Below are 20,658 nucleotides of genomic sequence, written 5' to 3'. Positions count from 1 at the left end.
TTAGGGGGGAGGTTAGGTTCAAGGTGGCGGGAGGCAAGGTTAGGGGAAGGGTTAGGATACTAACGGACAGGTGTTTGTATCCTAAACCCCGTCGGGATGCGGACATTGGGATTTTGACCACCGGGATCCCGAACGCCAGCATTCCATACTCAACCCAGCTAAAGGGCCTGATGACAGTGGGGGGCGGATTGTCCTGTCCACACAGTGCCCCCCTCCCATGCCTCAGGGGGAGGATTGGGCATACAGATAAGAGACTGACATGCAGAATGGCAGGTGCAGAGACGGGAGAGAGTGACGGGGAAGTAAGGGGGGGTTAAAGATGAGAGAGTCTGACAATAGGGACAGAGATGAGAGACAGGAAGGCAAGGGGTGAGAGTGACAGATATGAGGGACAGAGGGAGACCGGGAGAGGTTAAGGGCACAGAGATTAGAGATGGGTGTATGTGTGAGGGTGACAGACATGAAAGACAGGAAGATGGGGGGAGGGGAGGAAAAATGGAGTACAGATGAAAAAACGGGTCAACGATACAAGTTAGATTATACTGCTGCAAGATAGCAGCGAGTAGACAGGAAGGAAGAGAATAGATGACTTGTCACCATAGCTTTGCTTCTCCCCTGTAGGCTGCCCCTTATCCAGAATAATTGAAGTTCGGTATTTGTCTTAGAAAAGAAAAACATCATGCACTTACATTGTATTATTTATTGATAGTGCAAATAAAAATTTAAAAATAATTCTTAAACCATATTAAAACTGATCTGCCTAAAGATAATTAACAAATTTAATGTTTCACTTTCCTTAAATAATTAAACAATTCTGTCAAACTTTTTTTTTTTTGTATATGTAATACTTTGAAAAATGTCAGAGCGTTACCTTTTGAGGCCTAACGGTTAAGACGATGCAACTGCATGATTGCTGTATAAAGACGGCTATGTAAAACATTAACTCTTTAAACTTCACTTTTATCTCCTATAACGCTAGAAAAGTAGTCCTGGTGACAACCATTTTGTTTCTAGTGAATTCCCAGCCTAGATAATCTAGCTACACCGGTAGACGTATCCAGTCTTTTCTTTTTTTTTTAGTCCTGTGCAAAATCCTAGAACCAATGCTATTTCTCCACGTGAGTCCTCTTTAGTTTATGAAGAAGGCTGTCCCTTTCCATGTGAGATTCCGCGAGAGCCATCTTGGTTTTGGCCAATTCCTGCTTAAGACATTCATTTTCTTCAAGGAGCTGCAGAAAAACAAAAATAAAATATGTATTTGTATAACCATATAATCTGTGCTCAATCAGTGTTGTATAACCATATAATCTGTGCTCAGTCAGTGTTGTATAACCATATAATCTGTGCTAAATCAGTGTTGTATAACCATATAATCTGTGCTAAATCAGTGTTGTATAACCATATAATCTGTGCTCAGTCAGTGCTGTATAACCATATAATCTGTGCTCAATCAGTGCTGTATAACCATATAATCTGTGCTCAGTCAGTGTTGTATAGCCATATAATCTGTGTTCAGTCAGTGTTGTATAACCATATAATCTGTGCTCAGTCAGTGTTGTATAACCATATAATCTGTGCTCAGTCAGTGCTGTATAACCATATAATCTGTGCTCAGTCAGTGCTGTATAACCATATAATCTGTGCTAAATCAGTGTTGTATAACCATATAACCTGTGCTCAGTCAGTGTTGTATAACCATATAATCTGTGCTCAATCAGTGTTGTATAACCATATAATCTGTGCTCAGTCAGTGTTGTATAACCATATAATCTGTGCTCAGTCAGTGTTGTATAACCATATAATCTGTGCTCAGTCAGTGTTGTATAACCATATAACCTGTGCTCAGTCAGTGTTGTATAACCATATAATCTGTGCTCAGTCAGTGTTGTATAACCTGTGCTCAGTCAGTGTTGTATAACCATATAATGTGCTCAGTCAGTGTTGTATAACCATATAATCTGTGCTCAGTGTTGTATAACCATATAATCTGTGCTCAGTCAGTGTTGTATAACCATATAATGTGCTCAGTCAGTGTTGTATAACCATATAATCTGTGCTCAGTCAGTGTTGTATAACCATATAATCTGTGCTCAGTCAGTGTTGTATAACCATATAATGTGCTCAGTCAGTGTTGTATAACCATATAATCTGTGCTCAGTGTTGTATAACCATATAATCTGTACTAAATCAGTGTTGTATAACCATATAATCTGTGCTCAGTGTTGTATAACCATATAACCTGTGCTCAGTCAGTGTTGTATAACCATATAATCTGTGCTCAGTCAGTGTTGTATAACCATATAATCTGTGCTCAGTCAGTGATGTATAACCATATAATCTGAGCTCAGTCAGTGAAGAAATCAGTTTAGAAGGTCGACTGCCATCAACCAATCAGAAACAGCTAGCACTGATGAAAATCTATATCAGCGGGTGATGTGCACCAGCAATAGATATATGGCTACTGACAGTCGTATTGGTATTTTGCGCAGGTCTGTATTGGTTCGCAGTTGCACACATATGCCATTACTTTACATGGCCTACATTACACTGGGGTCTATGTACTGAGCCTTAGAGAGAGATAAAATGGAGCGAGATAAAGTACCAACCAATCAGCTCCTGTCACTTTAAAGTCTGTGTTTGGAAAATGAAAGTTAGGAGCTGATTGGTTGGTACCCTGGGGTCTATTAATGTAGATGTGCGTAAATGAATTACTTTTCACTATATATCGCATCACTTCGATGCAATTTCTAGATTGGCTAAGTAGCAATTCATGTATACGTACTCTTCAGGCGAAGCAATCCGATATCCAGGGCTCCGGTGGTGCTGTCTTCAGCCATGGTCTTCGACGACGCGTGGAGTCGGCAGCCTGGTCCGTACTGCATATGCACCGGCGTCTGAGAACAGCAGGTCACATTGATACCTGCTGCAAAGGACATTGGGCTTCGGGTGCCGAGCAGAGGACAGGGAAGTATTCATCTTCCCTGCTCTTTTCCTTTACACATTATGTAAAGATTTCCGTGTACAGATTATGCCATCCTGAGATGACGAATCTGTACACAGCAGAGGAACAAAAAGCTGAGCGTTCTGTTCTTCTATGGATCGCATTCACTATACAAATCTATGGTGATGCAATGCTTAAAGAAAGCAGAGGCGCCACAGGAGAAAGAATAAGGTTCTCCATAGTAAGTCTCTCTTTGAAAAACAATGGCAGTGACAAGCCCTGTTTTCAGCTAAACAGGGCTTTTCACTGCTTTATGAATTGAACCCTTTATCTCCGTCCACTTTATCTCTCCAAGGCTTAGTACATAGACCCTTACCTTTACCATACTGCTTCTCCAGTCACAGGCAGGCACTAGTGTAGATGCGTACATAATCGCATGTGCGTGGCGCTTGTTTTATGGGTATAAATTTGCAGACTGTAAATCTAACTCAGAAATAATGCTGACAAGTTTATTGGAAGAGATACATTTTCTAATAGTAATTGCTTAATTTATTTCCACTTTAAAATTGCAACTGAGCACAAGCTGTAAAAGTTGCATTTACAAGTACAGATATTACTGATTGCTCTTTTTATCAAGATGAAATCTATTCTGATAAGATAGAGGACTTAATTCAGAGGCGGCCGTACGGTCTACGACCGCCTCGATGTTTGGCCAGTGCGCATGCGCATGAGGGAGCCGGCTCCCTCGTGCGCATGCGTGAGACCCGCTATGACCGACAGCGCCGGCTGTAGCGGGTCTCTTTCCAAAGGGGGCGAACTGTCGATGTTGATTGACAGCTCGCCCCGTTTGGAAGGCGGACCGGGAGGGGGGGGGGGGGGAGTTTCTGAGCGACTGCTTGCATCCTCCGACCACCTCTGAATGAGGGCCAGAGTGTGACAATTAAACAAGAGTTTTTATTATAGTTTATTTCATATTTTATTACTATATACTGCATGCTGCTGTAGATTCGGTACAATTTTTGTTAACAGCAGCCACCACAAAAGCCTATAAATATTTCAACACTAACTGCTGATTAATCTAGCATTTGCCAATCTCCTCGGAGACAGAAGAGGTGAACCGGGGCCCCAAATCAGATCCCCTGATTAATGCATACACTTCAAAGAGAGAAGTGATTAAGTGCTAATTAATTTGGACAAAGACTTCATTGCGCAGAGAAACTATTTTTTAAGGAACAAAAATCACAATTCTTGCCTCAGACTTCTGCACGATACATAATTACACAGAAGTCCAACAGTCCCTTTTATCACAGGATTTCCTAAAGCCTGGTGTAACTTTGCAGTTATGACAGCACATTTTAATATTGAACTTCTTGTGATATACAAAATGAAGCTTTTATCTTTATACATATAAAATAATGAAGCTTATATCTTAATACATCGTTAATTAGCCTGATGCACCTCTTATTACTGTGTTCTTTACACATGGTGCAGTTTGACCGTGCTGGCAGAATGTGTTTGACCGGTAATAGGGAATCATTGATGCTCAGCACCACACAGTGGACACTACCAGACATATACTGCTATATACAGGGATGGATTGGGGCTCCAAATCAGTCCTGGCATTCCCTTCTGTGCATGCGCCATAGGCCCGCAGGCACTCATGTAAAAAGGGGTGTGGTTAGATGTCACAGGGGTGTGCTGCGTGTGACGGGGCCTGGTCTCATGGCTTGCCCCTGTCGCTCAGTATTCTGGCTGAGTAGAGATCTGGGAAGTGGAGCTGGGAGGCCAGGCTTTCAGACTGGACCAGCCCATCAAGTCATTTGCCAGGAGTGCCAGATTGCCAGTCTGGCCCTGACTATATGGCAGTGTCCACTGTATTGGGAAAAGTTCTACTAGTGCTCTGTTGGAGAGGTAATCTAAGTCTTATACCCAGATCCGATTGCCTGGGCTCTTTACCTTGGTGATCATTTGACCAGGGTAAACTGCTAACTCCGGAGTCACAGAGACTGAGGTGCTCATAAATTCTGGAACTGGTCATATGTCCACCCAGTAAATAGGGCGTGATTCTGAATTGGGAATAAAGCAAGTAACTGTGTACCTGGACAACCCATGTTGCAATGCAAGGAGTGCAAATTCATTCCTTTTTTTGCATGCAGAGTAAATACTGACTGCTTTTGCATGTAGCCCACAATTACTGGACATTCCTAAACCAGGTACACACTATAAGATTATCTGTCCAATCTGGCTGGAACAAAATGACAGTCAACTATTTGCTCCCAAACACCGGAAGATGGACAAAAAAACAGTCGTTCTGACAAATTAGTTAAATCAAACGAATGTAACCAATTTGTCTAAACGACCAATTTTTGTTTGTTATCCAGTGTTTGGGAACAAAAGGTAATTTATCATTTGCGATCATACATTACAAGATTTTTGTTCCAACCAGCCAGATTGGACAGATAATATACTGATAATTTTATAGTGTACCTAGCTTTACACTGCAGTGTAGAATTCAGTTTGGACACACCCCACCCAAATCTAAGGCCCTGATTCAGAGCTCGCTCTGAATCAGGGCCTGGCTATATTTTTTTTAGAACGGCCTCCTGGCCGCTCGCATAGCTGTGGGTGACCACCCACAGCTATAGCGAGCGGCCAGGAAGATGGTCGCGATGGTTAAGACCATCGCGTCCATCGGGCTTGCGACAAGACCCTTGTGGTAGGGTCTCGTTCATTGCAAGCCCCAGAGAGATTTCGGCTCTAACAGAACCGAAATCTCTGCCACTGACATCACTCGTGATGTCAGTGGGGCCGCCACCAAACGGAGGCGTTCACATGGGAACACCTCCGTTTGGGCAGCCACTCCCCCGGCCCGCCCACCAAAGGGGGCGTGCTGTCACTCAACATCGACAGCACGCCCCCTTTGGTACGAGACACGGAGCGACGGATTGTCCGTCTCTATCCGGGTCTCGTGCATGCGCACGTCGGAGCTGGCTCCGTCATGCGCACGCACTCTGGGCCACCATCGACCCGGCTCCGAGCGCTCAGCGCTTGCGACCGTGTCTGAATCAGGCCCTAAGTCTCTCTGCACAGTTTACATCTGCCCTACCTGCAGTGCAGCATGGTCTTACCAACATATACAGTTACTGTATTTGCTCTTTCTTACTCTATTCCCAAATCCGAATCAGGCCCATAGTTAAAGATAGAAGGTTGGGGGGAAAAAAAAAAAAAGTTCCAGTTCAAGCTTTCCTTTTATGAACTAGAAGCACTGACCTAGAGCAGTGATTCTCAAACACGGTCCTAAAGGTACCTTTACAGTCCAGGTTTTCAAGATATCCATGCTTAAGCACAGATGATTTAATTAGTACCTCAGTCAGTTTGATTATACCATCTGTGCACAAGCATGGATAACGTTAAAGCAGGACAGTTAGGGTGCATTGAGGACCAAGTTTTAGAACCATTGACCTAAATGAAAGTAAAAGAAAACCTCAGAGAGGCAGTAATAGTGGTAAAATAAATAAAGTACTTTCCTGGCCCCATAGATGGTAACTGGATTAATTCCACAGATCAACCACCACAATAATGCATTGTAATAACTCTAACTGGGGAAACAAAGGCTTCCAGCCCATTCTGTGATGTGTAATGATTCTGTAGAGTTGGACAAGGCTGACTGCCATTACAGTGAGAAACCCCTTTCTGTGCCGATGGTTAAAGCACCATTTCTGGCAGTCAAAGCCAATGTGTCTAATGTTACCTGTACAGTCTGAGGTAGGAAAAGCTCATTAAGCAAATAATTGTAGGGGCGAAACATAAGCTAAATGTGCACCTGAGGTGCCTTTTTCTCACTGCAAACATGTTCAATTTGCCTAGTCTCTATATAGCAGCCTCCCATTCCCTTAACTAATGACGTTGCCCTTCTGAGCCCTCCTGAGTTGTTCAAATCTAGCCTGACAGCAGTAAAGTTATGGTTACATCTCGTGCATTTACCCCCCCTCTGCCCCCCCCCCCCCCCCCCTTCTATGGATCCCAGGATCTTATTAGCTTCAGTGACAGCTGCCTGACACTGAGTATTGTTTCCGGCCTACTAGTATTCCTAAATTATTTTCCATGATTTCCCCATTTATATCCCGTTATGTGTAAGTGGCATAACAGTTAGCGCAGCTTCGGTACACCACCTCACCTTTATTTTACATAAAACTGCATTTGCCATTTTCCTGACCAACATTCCGATTTGTCTACTTCCTTTTGCAGCAATATTCTATTCTCCTCTGTGTTTAGCCCTGCGTCGTTTAGTATCTGAGCCCGAACGCTGGAAGCTGATCAGACGAATCTTGCTCCAAAGAAACAAGCACTAAACAATGCGTATATTCACCTTTATGCAGGGTTCTGCCCATCCTGAGATGCCACTGCCCCATGTGCGTGGTTGGTACAAGTTATCATCAGTGCGCATTTGTACTTACCCTATACTAACTGCAAAATCTGTAATGAGTATATTCGCCGGCATCTGGCTCTGCAAGAATGATAAGAGCCCAATACTGACCCTAGGTGTGTAACTAGTGGCATCACAGCCCCTGGCAGTGAGTAGGGCATAGTAATGCACAACAAGAGCGGTAAGAATTACTTACAACTCTGTTGAGCACCCGCTCTGCTCCTCTGAGTCAGTGTATGCTTTGGGCTGATGAGAATTATATCCCCCATGCCTCAGCCATGTGCATACTGAATAGATCACATCAAAGGCCATCGGAGAGGTTAGTACTCGTAATTCTTGGGGAGAGTAAATACCGCGGTTTGTTGGCCCCTTCAAAATTTTGCTACGGGGCCCTGTGATTGCTGGTTACGTCCATGCTGAATATAGCATGATCATTGTTACCTAAATGTCCCCATACCTGTACATTAGATGTAACATATCATTTGTAATAGTTGATACTGATACTGTACATAGTCCAATAGTTCTATGCATCTAGTATTAAAAGACAACTACTTTTACCAGATGGTGGAAGAACCAACTAGACTGTATTTTGTAAAAGTAGTTGTCTTTTAATATCAATAAGAATAATTTTTCTTTTCCAGATTTACTAGAATCAGGGTCGCACATTCCTGGGCAATTATAATCCCATATAATCAGGGCCCCTTTATGGTTTTATGACATTTACATTTATATATGAATTCCTATATGCTCTAATACAGTGGTTCTCAAACTCGGTCCTCAGGAGCCCACACAGTTCATGTTTTCCAGGTCATCCAGCAGGTGCACAGGTGTATTCATTACTCGCTGACACATTTGAATAGATTCACAGGTGGAGCTAATTATTCCACTTGCGATTCTGTTAGGAGACCTGGAAAACATGCACTGTTTGGGGTCCTGAGGACCGAGTTTGAGAACCTGTGATCTAATAGATACAAATTATTGGACCTGATGCGGAGTCACATGAGGATCCGTATGTGGCTGCATTAGGAATGCGGATGGATATTAAAGCGGAATGCTAACGCGACTATAGGCACGTAATAACGTGCAGTTATTGCCCTGCCCCACTATTTCTGTGCATTATTATTTTTAGCATTTATTTATATGGCGCCGCAGCGCTTTACAAAGTACATAAAAAAATTTGTGACCAGTGACTTACAGTACAATACAATACAATACAGGACAAGGACATGGATAATATACATTGCTACATTAGCAACCATAACACCCAAATAAGCAGCCGAGCATAAGCAACCAAGTGTTAGGTGCCCTAGTAGTGAGTAAAAAGTAGATGAAAGTAAAGTAAGGAGAAACACAAGAGGGTAGAGGGCCCTGCTCGTAAGAGAACTTACATTCTAAAAGAGAGGGGCAGACAAACAGGTGTGACACAGATGGGGTAGACAGGGAAGAAGGAGCATGTAGCAGCAAGTTAGGATGAGAGCTGGAAGGCTTTGATGAAGTAGTGGGTCTTGAGAGCCCGTTTCAATGATTGTAGAGTGGTGGAGAGTCTGATGGAGAGAGGGAGAGAGTTCCAAAGGTGGGGAGCAGCACGGGCAAAATCTTGGCGGGAGTGGGAGGAAGTAATCAGTTGGCATGAAAGGCGGCGTGTATTAATTGAATGAAGAGGGCGGACAGGAGAGTGAAGGGAGATGAGATCAGAGATGTAAATGGGAGAAGATTGGTTGAGGGCTTTGTAAGCGAGTGCAACAACCTTAAATTGGGTTCTGAAAGGGAAGGGGAGCCAGTGGAGGGCTTGTAGGAGAGCAGCCATCAGCATTAGAATCGGCCCTTACACCTACCCCATGCTGGGTGCAAGAGACCAGTCTGCAATAGGTGCCCCTCAGCAAACGCACCACTCGGACTATAGTGCAACTCTGGCTGCACGCCACTATACGCCTACAGTGCTCCCACGTGATGGTTCTCTTCCATGCATATGTGCCAAGTGGTCAAGAATCGCCCAGAGAAAGGCAAATATCTGTGTTCGCAATGGTGCCTGTGCGGATTGGTAAAACTCACTAGCTGCAGCCACATATGGACCTGCTTATGACTCAAAGTCCAGTATGTATGTATGTATGTATGTATGTATCTGTGGACACTTTGTGGTGCCTTACAAGTAATAAATGCTAAATAGCATGTGTGTCTTCTCCATACACTACCTAGAATCTCCCGGAATTTGTCTGGGGGTCGAGCTTTCAGATTTGGGGCTCCAACCTTATGGAACTCACTTCCCCGCACAGTTCAAGAGGCCTCCACTCTAGAATCCTTCAAAAATAGACTCAAGACTTACCGCTTCACCCAAGCATTTCACTAATGTCCCTTGTTTAAGCTTATTTTGTATTTTGTACTGTAAAGGCAAATGTAAAGCAGAGTCCTGTAGGAGAAAAGCGCTATATAAATAAAATGATTATTATTATTATTATCTAGACAAGCTCTGCACAGACACAGAGGCATCAACCCTATTTAGGTGCAGCCCATACCTAAAAAAATTAAAAAATCAGCCCAGTTTTCCCAAGAACCCAGAACTCCCATACCGTTCAAAAACGTCTCAGCACTCAAACTCTCTAAGCTCCAAATATTTTTTAAAAGTTTATAATTTCCAGAGTTAGAGTTTAGCTTTAAGTCTACGGCCCGAAACACTGAAATCACTCAAAAAGACCTTCCATCTATATCTAACATAGTCATTATTAAGGTTGTATACTCAAGTGCTGTGTCCTCCCCAACCCTCTACCACAATCTAGCAGCTCTATCCTCAATATGCTGAGACAGCAGACTGAGCATTCACAGTCCCAGTAACAGATTACCATATCTCTCCATATAAATACAGAATCTCGCTACCTCACTGGCCTTTGCTGTATGGTTAGCATCCTTACAGAAGCAGTCATTACCCTATTCTGCTCCGGTAATGCTGCTCCTGAATGGACAATCAGGATATCGGCTAATAGAGCATATTTATTGGGGTGTGCCAGAACCACTTTCCTCCCCAAGGGTCTTCTTCCACCCTTCTTACTTGCTGTATAGTGTGCTACCAAAAGAGTAAATAGCCTATTGATGGCTAATCTTCAGTGTTTGTTGTGAATCCATATGGCTGTTGCCTCATGAATTGTTTCCTCTCACAAAATGGCCACCTCCATTGCATAAATAAAGAGTACACTTTACCGCCACCTAACTCCTTCTTAGGTTAGCACCCATTTTAATCTGGATACATCACAATTTTACATCAGACCTGACGTTTACCCTTTGAGATGGGTAATAACAAAAGGAATTCCTAATGCCAGAACTCCAGGACTCCAATACCTGCAAAACCGATTAGACCATTTATTTTTTTCAACAATGTTGCAGAGTTTCCGTACCTGTTCTTTACTGACCACCTGAATTTTTAGACTGTGGCGTCTAATCACATCCGATTCGGCAGGAGGCACAGGGTCTTCAAAAAGTGTCTGTGTGCATTTTGTAGCGTTGTTTTTGTGCTGTATACTTTTGCTATTGTCACAGTTTCTAAAAATTACATTATTTAATTCTCTGTGATTCAGGCTGGTGTCAGTGCTGGAGTCTGGATAACCTTTATAAACAAAAAAAATTATAGATATATTAAAATAATATTAGGAAACATGAACAGTGAAAGATTATCAGTCTAGCAGTTTGAATCAATGATTGCATGCATTACCACAATAGTTTGCTGCAGGGACAGAGAAAAACATCTATTTCTATATTTTTAACACCACGCTTCAATATCCCCAATGAAAATTATACCCAAGTACTCATTCCTTATGTACTAGCAGTTTTTATTTTATTGTATATTTGTTTATATTAATTTTATACATTTTATTCATCACAGTCTCTCGCTTTTTATTTGTTTTTAGGATAAATTGCCAAAAGATACGTCCAAAACTTGAAAGAAAAAAAATTATATAAATGTTTAATATATTTTAAGGGTTAGCAATAAAATGTAATGTTTTTATTAGGTTGTTTTTTGGGTGGATTTGAGTGCATCCCATTATAAACAATCCATTCTTGCCTAATGTAGCATTTATTAAGGAATTCAATTACAAGTTCCGGTGGCTTTGTGAGATATGGGCCTCATTCAGACATTTACGCAACCTCAATGGTTCGCATACATCTCTTATTGTGCGGAGCCTGTGCAAGTGTCATTGCATGCAGTGCCCCCTGAGCTGCGTCTTAAGCTGGGCACACACTGGCAGATATATTGGCCGATCAATTGATTGGCCAATATATTGGGTGCCCATCGGCCAGTGTGCACCAGCGATATGTCTGTGAATGTCTGCAAAGCCGATGCCCAGTCTATCTGCACAAATATTGGGGCATCATGCGGTGTGCGCAGGCGGTCAGCCAACCAACTTTACACTCGCAGCGGCAGCCGCGGGGAGGGGGGGGTGCGACGAACCCCCGGCCAGCGGGCACCCGCCCCCCTTTAGCACACAGAACACAAATGATGGTTGTTCAGTGTGTATGAACAACCATCATCTGCAGATAAATCTGTTTAGTGTGTACCCAGCTTTAGAAAGCAGCACTTGGATCTGCAAAGCAGTCAGGAGGCGACTTTTCTCCTCAGACGCCTCCTGCAACATTACCATATGTTAGCATTGCGGCCGATGCTAACTGCGTCCATCCCTGTATCAGCCCCAATGTGTCACAGGCTGATTTTTGCATACAGCCTATGGAGGTGCGAGCGGAATCAGCCTACCATAAACGGGAAATTCTAACAGAACATTTGTAGGAAAACATTGATTTTTTTTTTTGTGAGCAAAAAAAAAGCACGTTTCCCGTTATAACAAGCTATGCGCGCAACGACATATGGCGCCAGAACCTAAGAGCGAATTGTATTTCCTCAATTACACTATCTAATTTATAGGGGTGATCCACTTTCAAAATCTTTTCTGTATGAATCACTGTATCTTCCCTGTCAGAGGTCCCAAACTCCAAAAATCAGACTCCAAAGTTTCAGCACAGCTAAGCACAACTAAAGGGAGAAGCCACAGAACGTCTCCCGTCCAGAGCTGACTGTCATTTCCATCAATGAAGAATCAGACCTGAAGGTCAACAGAGAGTCTGCTCTTGTCACAAACAGTAATCTACCTCCCTATAAATCTATATAAACACAAGGATGGTCTGCACATACATCTAGCCTCCTGTTGCGTTAAAAAACCCTTCTAGTCCCGCTATGCCATGACTCAGTAGTGCCAAGCGTCTTTTCACTTATCTTTTTACCTTCAAATGAGTCTTATTCGCACAACGATGATTGCTTTTCACACATAATTTAAAGAAATATATTTTTTTTTACGAAGGTATGTTCATTCATTTATTTCTGTATACAGATGTGCCCACATACATCTATCTTCCGTGCGCTACAAGTCGCAGCACACAACGCGGTAGCCAGTGAGACTCGGTAGCGCCGTTCATCTTTGTGTGTCTTTTTATGCAACAATGCGAATAGATAGCACAAGCAGCTTCCGCTGATTTAAATGATATGCAGCGTGCCTATGTTCTCTGTGTGTCTGCGGGTGTATCTGCATGTGAAATGCTACGTTACAGTGTTACAGCCACTGACACTAATGTAGCATTTCACATGCAGATACACCACAGTCACCCACTTTCCACCATTTATTTCTCTGCTTTTGGCTTACGGACTTCAGTGGCGCAACAAATACAAAGGCTGCAGAAAGTCACGCCTTCTATTTCTCATGGTAGCAATGCAGAAAGCTATAAGTTATTCAACAAATCAAGTATTCATTGCAAAACATAGACAGGGCTATACCCTTACAATGCTCCATTAACTTGCCATTTTGTTTTCTGCAATTGTTTTATCGCTATTATAGTAATACTGCTACCCCCAAGATCCAGCTATAGATGTGTCCACATACATCCAGCGTTAAGACGCCACGCAGCGTGAGTGAGCCGCCAGGGTCCTGTGCTACTCTGCTAGTATCAGGTCTCTTTTTTTCGCTGACAATGAATCTAAGTCGCAATGCACCAGCAGACTGTGCTGATTATTTTGAAATGTGATACTTGTACTGTATACCTGTGTGCAGCTGAGGTCCTGATTCAGCAAGGATCGCAGTTGCTAATAAGCACGTAATCGGCCGATTGTTGCATACTGCGTATGTGTATGCATCACAGTGTGCGCGATGCATAGACATCTGCCACTGCGATAGGGATAGCGATCACAGTGACTACACAGACCCATCGCAGAGTGGATGACAGGAAGTGCAGTTTGTAGGAGGTGACGGGATGGTCGGGGAAACGCAGGCGTGCCAGTGAGTTTGAACGCCGTTGCATGGGCTTGCAGAAATTAGCCACTGCGCTGCCCGACGCGGCCTGATGCCTGATAGCGTGCGTGGAAGTTATCAATTTCTGAGTAAGGTCAGGGCTTGTGCAAGTGTGCATGAGGCTGCGATTGTACTCGATGTTACCGATGGTTTTGCAATCTTGCTAAACATAACGGATATGTGTAAGGTAAAGTGGGCGTCCTTATGTTGTGCTGCGACGGCATTGCAATCGCAATGAATTAGCATACTATCGCAGTTGAAGTGCATGCGTAATCGCTATTGCATTCGCAGCTGCGTGCAGTGATGAATCAGGCCCTCAGGTCTGTATATAAACCACAACAAAACTTGGAATGAAAAAAGCTGAGGCCGCTATATTGTAGCACATCGTATACAGATTCAGAGACTCAGGTGCACACAGACATACAAGTGTTGCATAGTAAATTAATAAGCACAGTCTGCTGGTGCGTCCTAGTCGTATCGTATTGCAACTCAGATGCATCTTTGGAGAAAAAAAAAAAAAAGACGCCCGGCGCTAGCAGAGTCTCGCGGGACATGGCACACAGAGAGGGCCTTTTTACCGCTACTACAGCAAAGATGTATAAGGACACATCTGTATTTGACTATCTCTCTGGTCAGCAAGAGTATAGAACATACCTTTGATACAAAAAGACCCATCGTCCGATCGCTCTACTAGGAGATTCTCAATATTCAGGATTACAGGCTCTGGCTCTGGGTCACTGTTGTTATTCCTCGGACTATCATCCTTAATACATACAAAATAATGCATTACAAGCATATTACAGCCAGATCATCATTTGTGAAGAGATAATATTTAACAGATTTCTAATCCTATTAAGGGTTTTTTATATCTACGGAGGGAAGAAAGCTGCCTACACTTAACAGAAATGTAAAAGCATATACAAGTAAAGAAAATATTTTACCATTATCATCCACTTTCTGCTACAAGGGTCTGACTGTAAAGTCCTTCAGTGTGATTACAGACAGGAAGCCTGTTGTGCAGAGGGAGAAAATCTTTCCCCACAAACACAACTGTATCTCAAATCTATTCAAATCTAATTTAAATCATTTAAAATGTTTGCAGATATATTGGCAAACGTCACAAGTAGCTCTATTATAAAAGAAATCTGAAAACAGGAGCATTTATGCTTCCGCCCAACTTGGCGCAGTGCGCAGTTCCATCATCATGCCCTCAGTAAACTTATCCTACGTGAGAATGCCCCGATGCAGCCCGGTTACACCACTTCACACAAGTGGAGATGCAACTGAATTGACCAACACACAGTTGCATACCCTCGTTTTGGAACCATGTACAGTATGGAAGCACATAAGATACCCTCTGCAAATGGACATTCAACACTGCATCCGCCCCAATGTCTTTCTACTAATTATAAGGATATTAATAAATAAAATCACTTTATAGTCCCTACTTTATATTGTTTTACCGGGATCGGTATGATTTCAAATCTCGACGCCGGAAGACCGGCACCAGTGAAGATCCCGACAGCAGCAAAGGTAAGTACAAACTAACCTACCCTCCCCTTAGGGGTGCCTAACCCTAACCTCCCCCCAAGTGCCTAACCCCCCTCTAAATGTCTAACCCTAACCCTCCCGGGGGGTGCCTGACCCTAAGTCCCCCCAGGGAGCCCCTAACCTAACCCTCCCCCCTGCGGCTGCCCGTGCCCGGCTTACCTTCGATCGGGATGCCGGGCGTCGGGCTCCCGGTATAGGTAAAATGGCAGGTGTCGGGATTTAAACGCCTGTCATTAGACCCTTGCCGGGATTAGACAGTCGGGATGCCGACAGTCGGCATTTACTGTTGGCATCCCGACTGCATACCTGTTTTACCATGGCCAGACAGTTACTTTGTTCTGATGTTGTTTCACCCTTTTATGTTTTTACATTTATTTTGTACATTTATCTGCGTATGATTTTGAAATTAGGTAACAAAACACAGGCTTGGTGGTAAGCAGATTGAGTATACCAGCATTAGAATATAATGTAATGAAACATTTGCAGTGTAATACAATTAGCCGTTATCAGTCGCGATTCATGCTCAGCCTCAAGGAATGTTATCGGAAGCTTGGGAAATCCCAGGGGTTTCATGGATACTGGGCAATGTAACCTAATGGATTTACGCCTCTGATTAAGTCATTTCTGATCTAATGTCACTGATGTCCAAGATCTGATATTTATTAATAATTATGGTTTAAGCACCCTGCTATTTGACATTTTCCTGGCTCCATAAAAGATTAAAGGTATGCCCCCCACTCACCGTTAAGCTGGGGGCCACAATGGGAATACAGGGCCGCATGTCGGTAGCTTATGTTAAGAAATATTGTTTATTAATGTTAGACAAGCTTTGGCCACCGCCATTTTCTCTGTGATCTAGCGCCAGCCTGGCGATGCAGAGCAGCACTCTGAAGACTGCAGAAAGGTAAGTATAAACTAAATATGGGTGCGTGGTGTGCACTGTGGGCTCCCCTAGACTCAGGGGCCTGTGTGCATCGCATACCCTGCACCCATTATAAATACGCCCTTGCGATATTCCATAAACTCCAGACAGTGCTTGCTGGGACAGGTAAGGAACAACATATACCACATTTTTCTATAGAGTAAAACACATGGGCGGCATTAGCTTTTAGAAAGTGCCTCAACCATCTCACAGCCATCTTGCTAGTTCAGTCCACAAAATGGCTACCGTCACCAAATCTAGATGACCGGTGCCCCAATTCAATATTTTTGGAAAGGGGATTTTAAGTATATTAACCTGTAAGTGCAGCCTGGCTTTCTGAACTCTTATCTTCATTGGCATTACTTCAGAAACTGAATTGTCTTCTACAAAATGACGAATATTTGCAAGGGTAGAGGTGAGGAACTCAGAATTAAAATCGGTCACTTGGCACTGGAGGAAGCCTTTCTCAGCGGCCAGGAGGGAATGTTGTTTAGCGCCAGGACCGGTCTCCAGTCGCAGGCAGATCTCTGGACATGATTTTCCCTGCGTCACTGATGATTTGTGATCTGAACCTGTTGGAAGAGAGAGGGGAAAAAAAGGCAATTGTTTTCCTGAAATTTTCCATTTGGTGTTATTATTCCAAGTCACGTTAGCATAGTAAATCTCAATACTGTTGGAGATCAACATTTCAATGAGAAATACAAGCACCATAGTTGGGAGCTGACACCACAGCAGCCTATGCTTGTGCCATACATTTGTTGGTTGGCATACATTGGGTGCTGAGGGAGGATAAGAAGGTACAAAATGATATGACATTATAAGCAACAATGACAAAATTCTAATACTGATATTAAAGAAATATAGAATTTGCTATATTACTATTCTGGGTAAAGCCATATTCTTTCCTTACATATGCAGCTATGAATGTAAATGCAAAACAGTCATTTACTAAGACATATTCAAAGCACTATTATGTCCATATCCAGGTCTCTAATGTAACTGACACTGCCCTAGGAATAACTCTGCTCCAAAGCTCATAGATGTTAATTGTGTAATTGCCAGCAAATAAAATGTACATCTAAAATAGATCTGTGGGTCCTCTTTATGTCAGAAACAACAGATTAAATTCATTTCCCAAAATATCTTTCAAAATTATATAGTACTTAGTATATATGATAACAAATATAGGTCCTCATTCAGAGGCGGTCGCAAGAAGCGAGAGCTCGTTCTGAATGAGGGCGGCCGCTTCTATTTTTAAGTGCGGCCTCCTGGTCCCTAGCAAAGCTGTGGTTTACCACCCACAGTTTAGCGACCGACCAGAGTGATGGTCACGATGGTCAAGACCATCGCGACCATCAGGGCTTGCGACGAGACCCTAAGGTTGGGTCTCGGCAGCCGCAAGCCCCAGGGAGCTTCCTGCTCTTTTCCAGCAGGAAGCTCCCCACTGACATCACTGCTGATGTCAGAGCAGCCACCCACAAAACGGTAGGCGTTTCTTAAGTTTGTGAAACCACCCCCCCCGCCACACCTACAAAACGGGCCGAGCTGTCGATCAACATCGACAGCCGGCCTTTTTGTAGTGAGCTCCAGAGCGCGTGCACAGGGCCTAACCATCCACCCGGTTGCGAGCACTCAGCGCTTGTGACCGGGTCTGAATGAGACCCATAGTCTTCAGTAATATAGGTTACTGGCAACCCACCCCAGAAACACAAGGGAGCAATTTAGTATTTACGGCGATGGTCCTTTTCTAACAGAGGTCTTATAAGATTGCCTGAAATAGGAACGCTAAAAATCAGGGAGAAACTGACATTTTGTATCAGTAAACAGAGCTTACATCAATTTTTCTGGAGAAACTGGATAATATGTATCAATCTCTATATGGTATAAAATAAAGTCAATCGTGTTATATCTTTAAGGGTTTAGGCAGCGTAAGTCAAGAAAGCAATCTGATGTCTATTTTTTTTATTGACTTGCTTCACTAAAATCGTCACTGCTCGGCTCCCTTTTGTCATACAATAATGTCTCATACACCTAAACCTTCCTTGACAAATGCTCTATAGAATAGTGAAAGGGACTTTATTTTATACTATGTATAGATGAAGAGTGATTTATCGTTACATTCATCTGTGTGTATTTTTGTTTTAATGAATACTCTAGAAGTTGCATAGGGTTCAACTCGCTTTGCTTTAGGACAGGGATGGGGAACCTCAGGCCCAGGGGCCGTATAAGGCCCCGGAGTCAGTTGGTCTGGCCCTCGGAGCTTTTTTTCTGCTAGCCTCATCTGGATAGCAGGGTGCCTATAATGGCACCCTGCGGCCAGAATCTATCCAGCAGTGCCACCTGGAGCGTCCTTAGGACGTTTGAGACTGTCACACCGCAGCCCTTACAGCTCCACGAAGCATCCTCAGGATGCTCCAGGTATTGCTGTAATCACTGGCGATTGTGGCCCCCATGTGACATAACACGGAGAGGGCGTGGCCTGCACCGGGCCCGCGAATGTTTTGTTATATATCAAAATGTCCCTCGGCAGAAAAAAGGTTCCCCGCCCCTGCTTTAGGACAATTCCTGAATTACGTGCAAAATAAGAAAATGTCATTTTATATCTCTTAAAAGGTGGTATAGGTTAATTTACTATATTTATATGTATTACGGGACATCAGGGTCTATAATACATGTGCATGTTTGATGGTTTTCATTACACCGACGCGATTGGGTCTACAAATGCGTCCTCTTGTCAAAAGTTCTACTGGAAAGTGCAAAATGTGCCCCATGATATAGGTCCAGTAAACATAAACGCGCTGTGTATATGGTTCCATATTTACATTTCTAAATACTGTACTTCAACTTGCTTTTTCTAGGCCATTCTCTAGTTATTAATAGAGCAGTGCCCCCAAGTGGCCATATTGCTGTAACTGCTGCAAAATGTATTCCTTAAGGCGCGTGCACACAGGGCCTAATTCAGAGCCGGACGCTCTGACCAGAGCGCTCGCTCTGAATCAGGGCCCTCCTACATGAAAATGGAGCGGCCTCTTGGACGCTCGCATAGCTGTGGGTGACCACCCACAGCTATAGCGCGCGTCCATGATGATGTTCGCGATGGTCAAGACCATCGGGCTTGCGACGGAGACCCTGCGGTAGGGTCTCGCTGCCGCAAGCCCTGGAGTGATTTTGGCTCTATCAGAGCCAAAATCACTCCCACTGACATCACTACTGATGTCAGTGGGGCCGGCTTCAGACGGTAGGCGTTCCCAAGGGAACGCCTCCGCCTGGCAGCCACGCCCCCGGCACGCCCACCATATGGGGCGTGCTGTCAATCAACATCGACAGCACGCCCCCTTTGGTGCAAGACCCGGAGCCAAGTATCGCGCATGCGCACCATCGACCCGCTTGCGAGCGTCCTGCGCTCGCGAGCGGGTCTGAATGACCCCCACATTACGATATCTATGAACAATAACGAAATGAACGATTTATCGTTGAATGATATCGTCAATTTATATGCAGCGAACGATCAACGGACAACCAATGATGCGCGATCCCACATGGACGATAACAATATCTATGGTTGTCTGTACATGCAGGCCAACTTGGACGATTTCATCACGATTTGCATGTTCAGAGATGTGGCATGATGACTTCACTGAAAGATATCTATCATAGTTATCTATCAGTGTGTATACCCAATATCGTTTGTTCTGCACTACAGTAAAATTCAAGGGAAATTGTTCAGCGATATCGGTGGTTGTGCAGATTGTACGGTATGTATGCAGCTTTAGCGTCACCAATCACCAGTTGAACAACAGATGAGCAGCTCAGTTCTGCTGAAAACCGAACACACCCGAACTTTGGGGATCTGAGTAGCCTTGGATCTAAAAATCCGATTTCTGTTTAAAGAGATCCAAAACCAAAACAAAACATTTGAGGATTATTTTTCCAAAGCCAAAACGCAGGGTCATACATGAAAAAAAAAAACTGTATATATGTATAGGTCTACTGCAAGTTAGCCAATAAAAACTAGGTTTCTGAATGGTTGCTATGGTTACCCGCAAGTTCTGTACCTAAAAAACGATGTTAGTAAGAGATCACAACAGAAATAAATTAAATTATAACCATGGGCAACATAAAATATAACAGCTATGCTTGACACTGCTCAGACCAGAGGGATATTACAGGGCAAGGCATGACATCTCAGGGGATGGCATTACCTCATCAGATCTAGGCTGCAGCTATACAGTAATGTGCCCCCTTTTCCATCAGGCGTCGCGCCCCCTCCCATGTAGCCTGATCATGGTGACAAACTACTGTAAGTATTGTCGAGAAATCCTTTAACATGATATATTACTGACTGTAGCTTGCTAAAGTCTGCTGAGACAGTGCTATACATAACATGCTCAGCAGCAAAGCATAAACCACATAAAAACAGGAAAAAAAAATCCACATTTCTCATTGTGTACATATTACTAGCTCTGTGCATTGCTCCAGTACACATCATGAGCTTACA

At 43.5% G+C, this 20,658-nt stretch overlaps 1 protein-coding gene across 1 annotated transcript in view; it reads right to left on the bottom strand.

Annotated features, from left to right (window-relative positions):
* Nucleotides 1-709: 709 nt before the first annotated feature.
* Nucleotides 710-20,658, bottom strand: part of BLTP3B (bridge-like lipid transfer protein family member 3B) — a 115,153-nt gene continuing 95,204 nt past the window's right edge. The window contains exons 18-21 of the mRNA XM_088478935.1: nt 16,476-16,732; nt 14,342-14,450; nt 10,754-10,962; nt 710-1,229 (exon numbers count right to left, since the gene is read on the bottom strand). Coding sequence (XP_088335061.1) covers nt 1,107-1,229; nt 10,754-10,962; nt 14,342-14,450; nt 16,476-16,732 — 698 coding nt within the window. The 3' untranslated portion in view covers nt 710-1,106. The remainder of the gene's footprint in view (nt 1,230-10,753; nt 10,963-14,341; nt 14,451-16,475; nt 16,733-20,658) is intronic.

Source organism: Taudactylus pleione, unplaced genomic scaffold (genome assembly GCF_031769625.1).
Source record: "Taudactylus pleione unplaced genomic scaffold, aTauple2 ptg000225l, whole genome shotgun sequence".
In the NCBI taxonomy this organism is placed as follows: Eukaryota; Metazoa; Chordata; class Amphibia; order Anura; family Myobatrachidae; genus Taudactylus; species Taudactylus pleione.
This window is presented reverse-complemented; position numbering and strand designations above follow the sequence as displayed.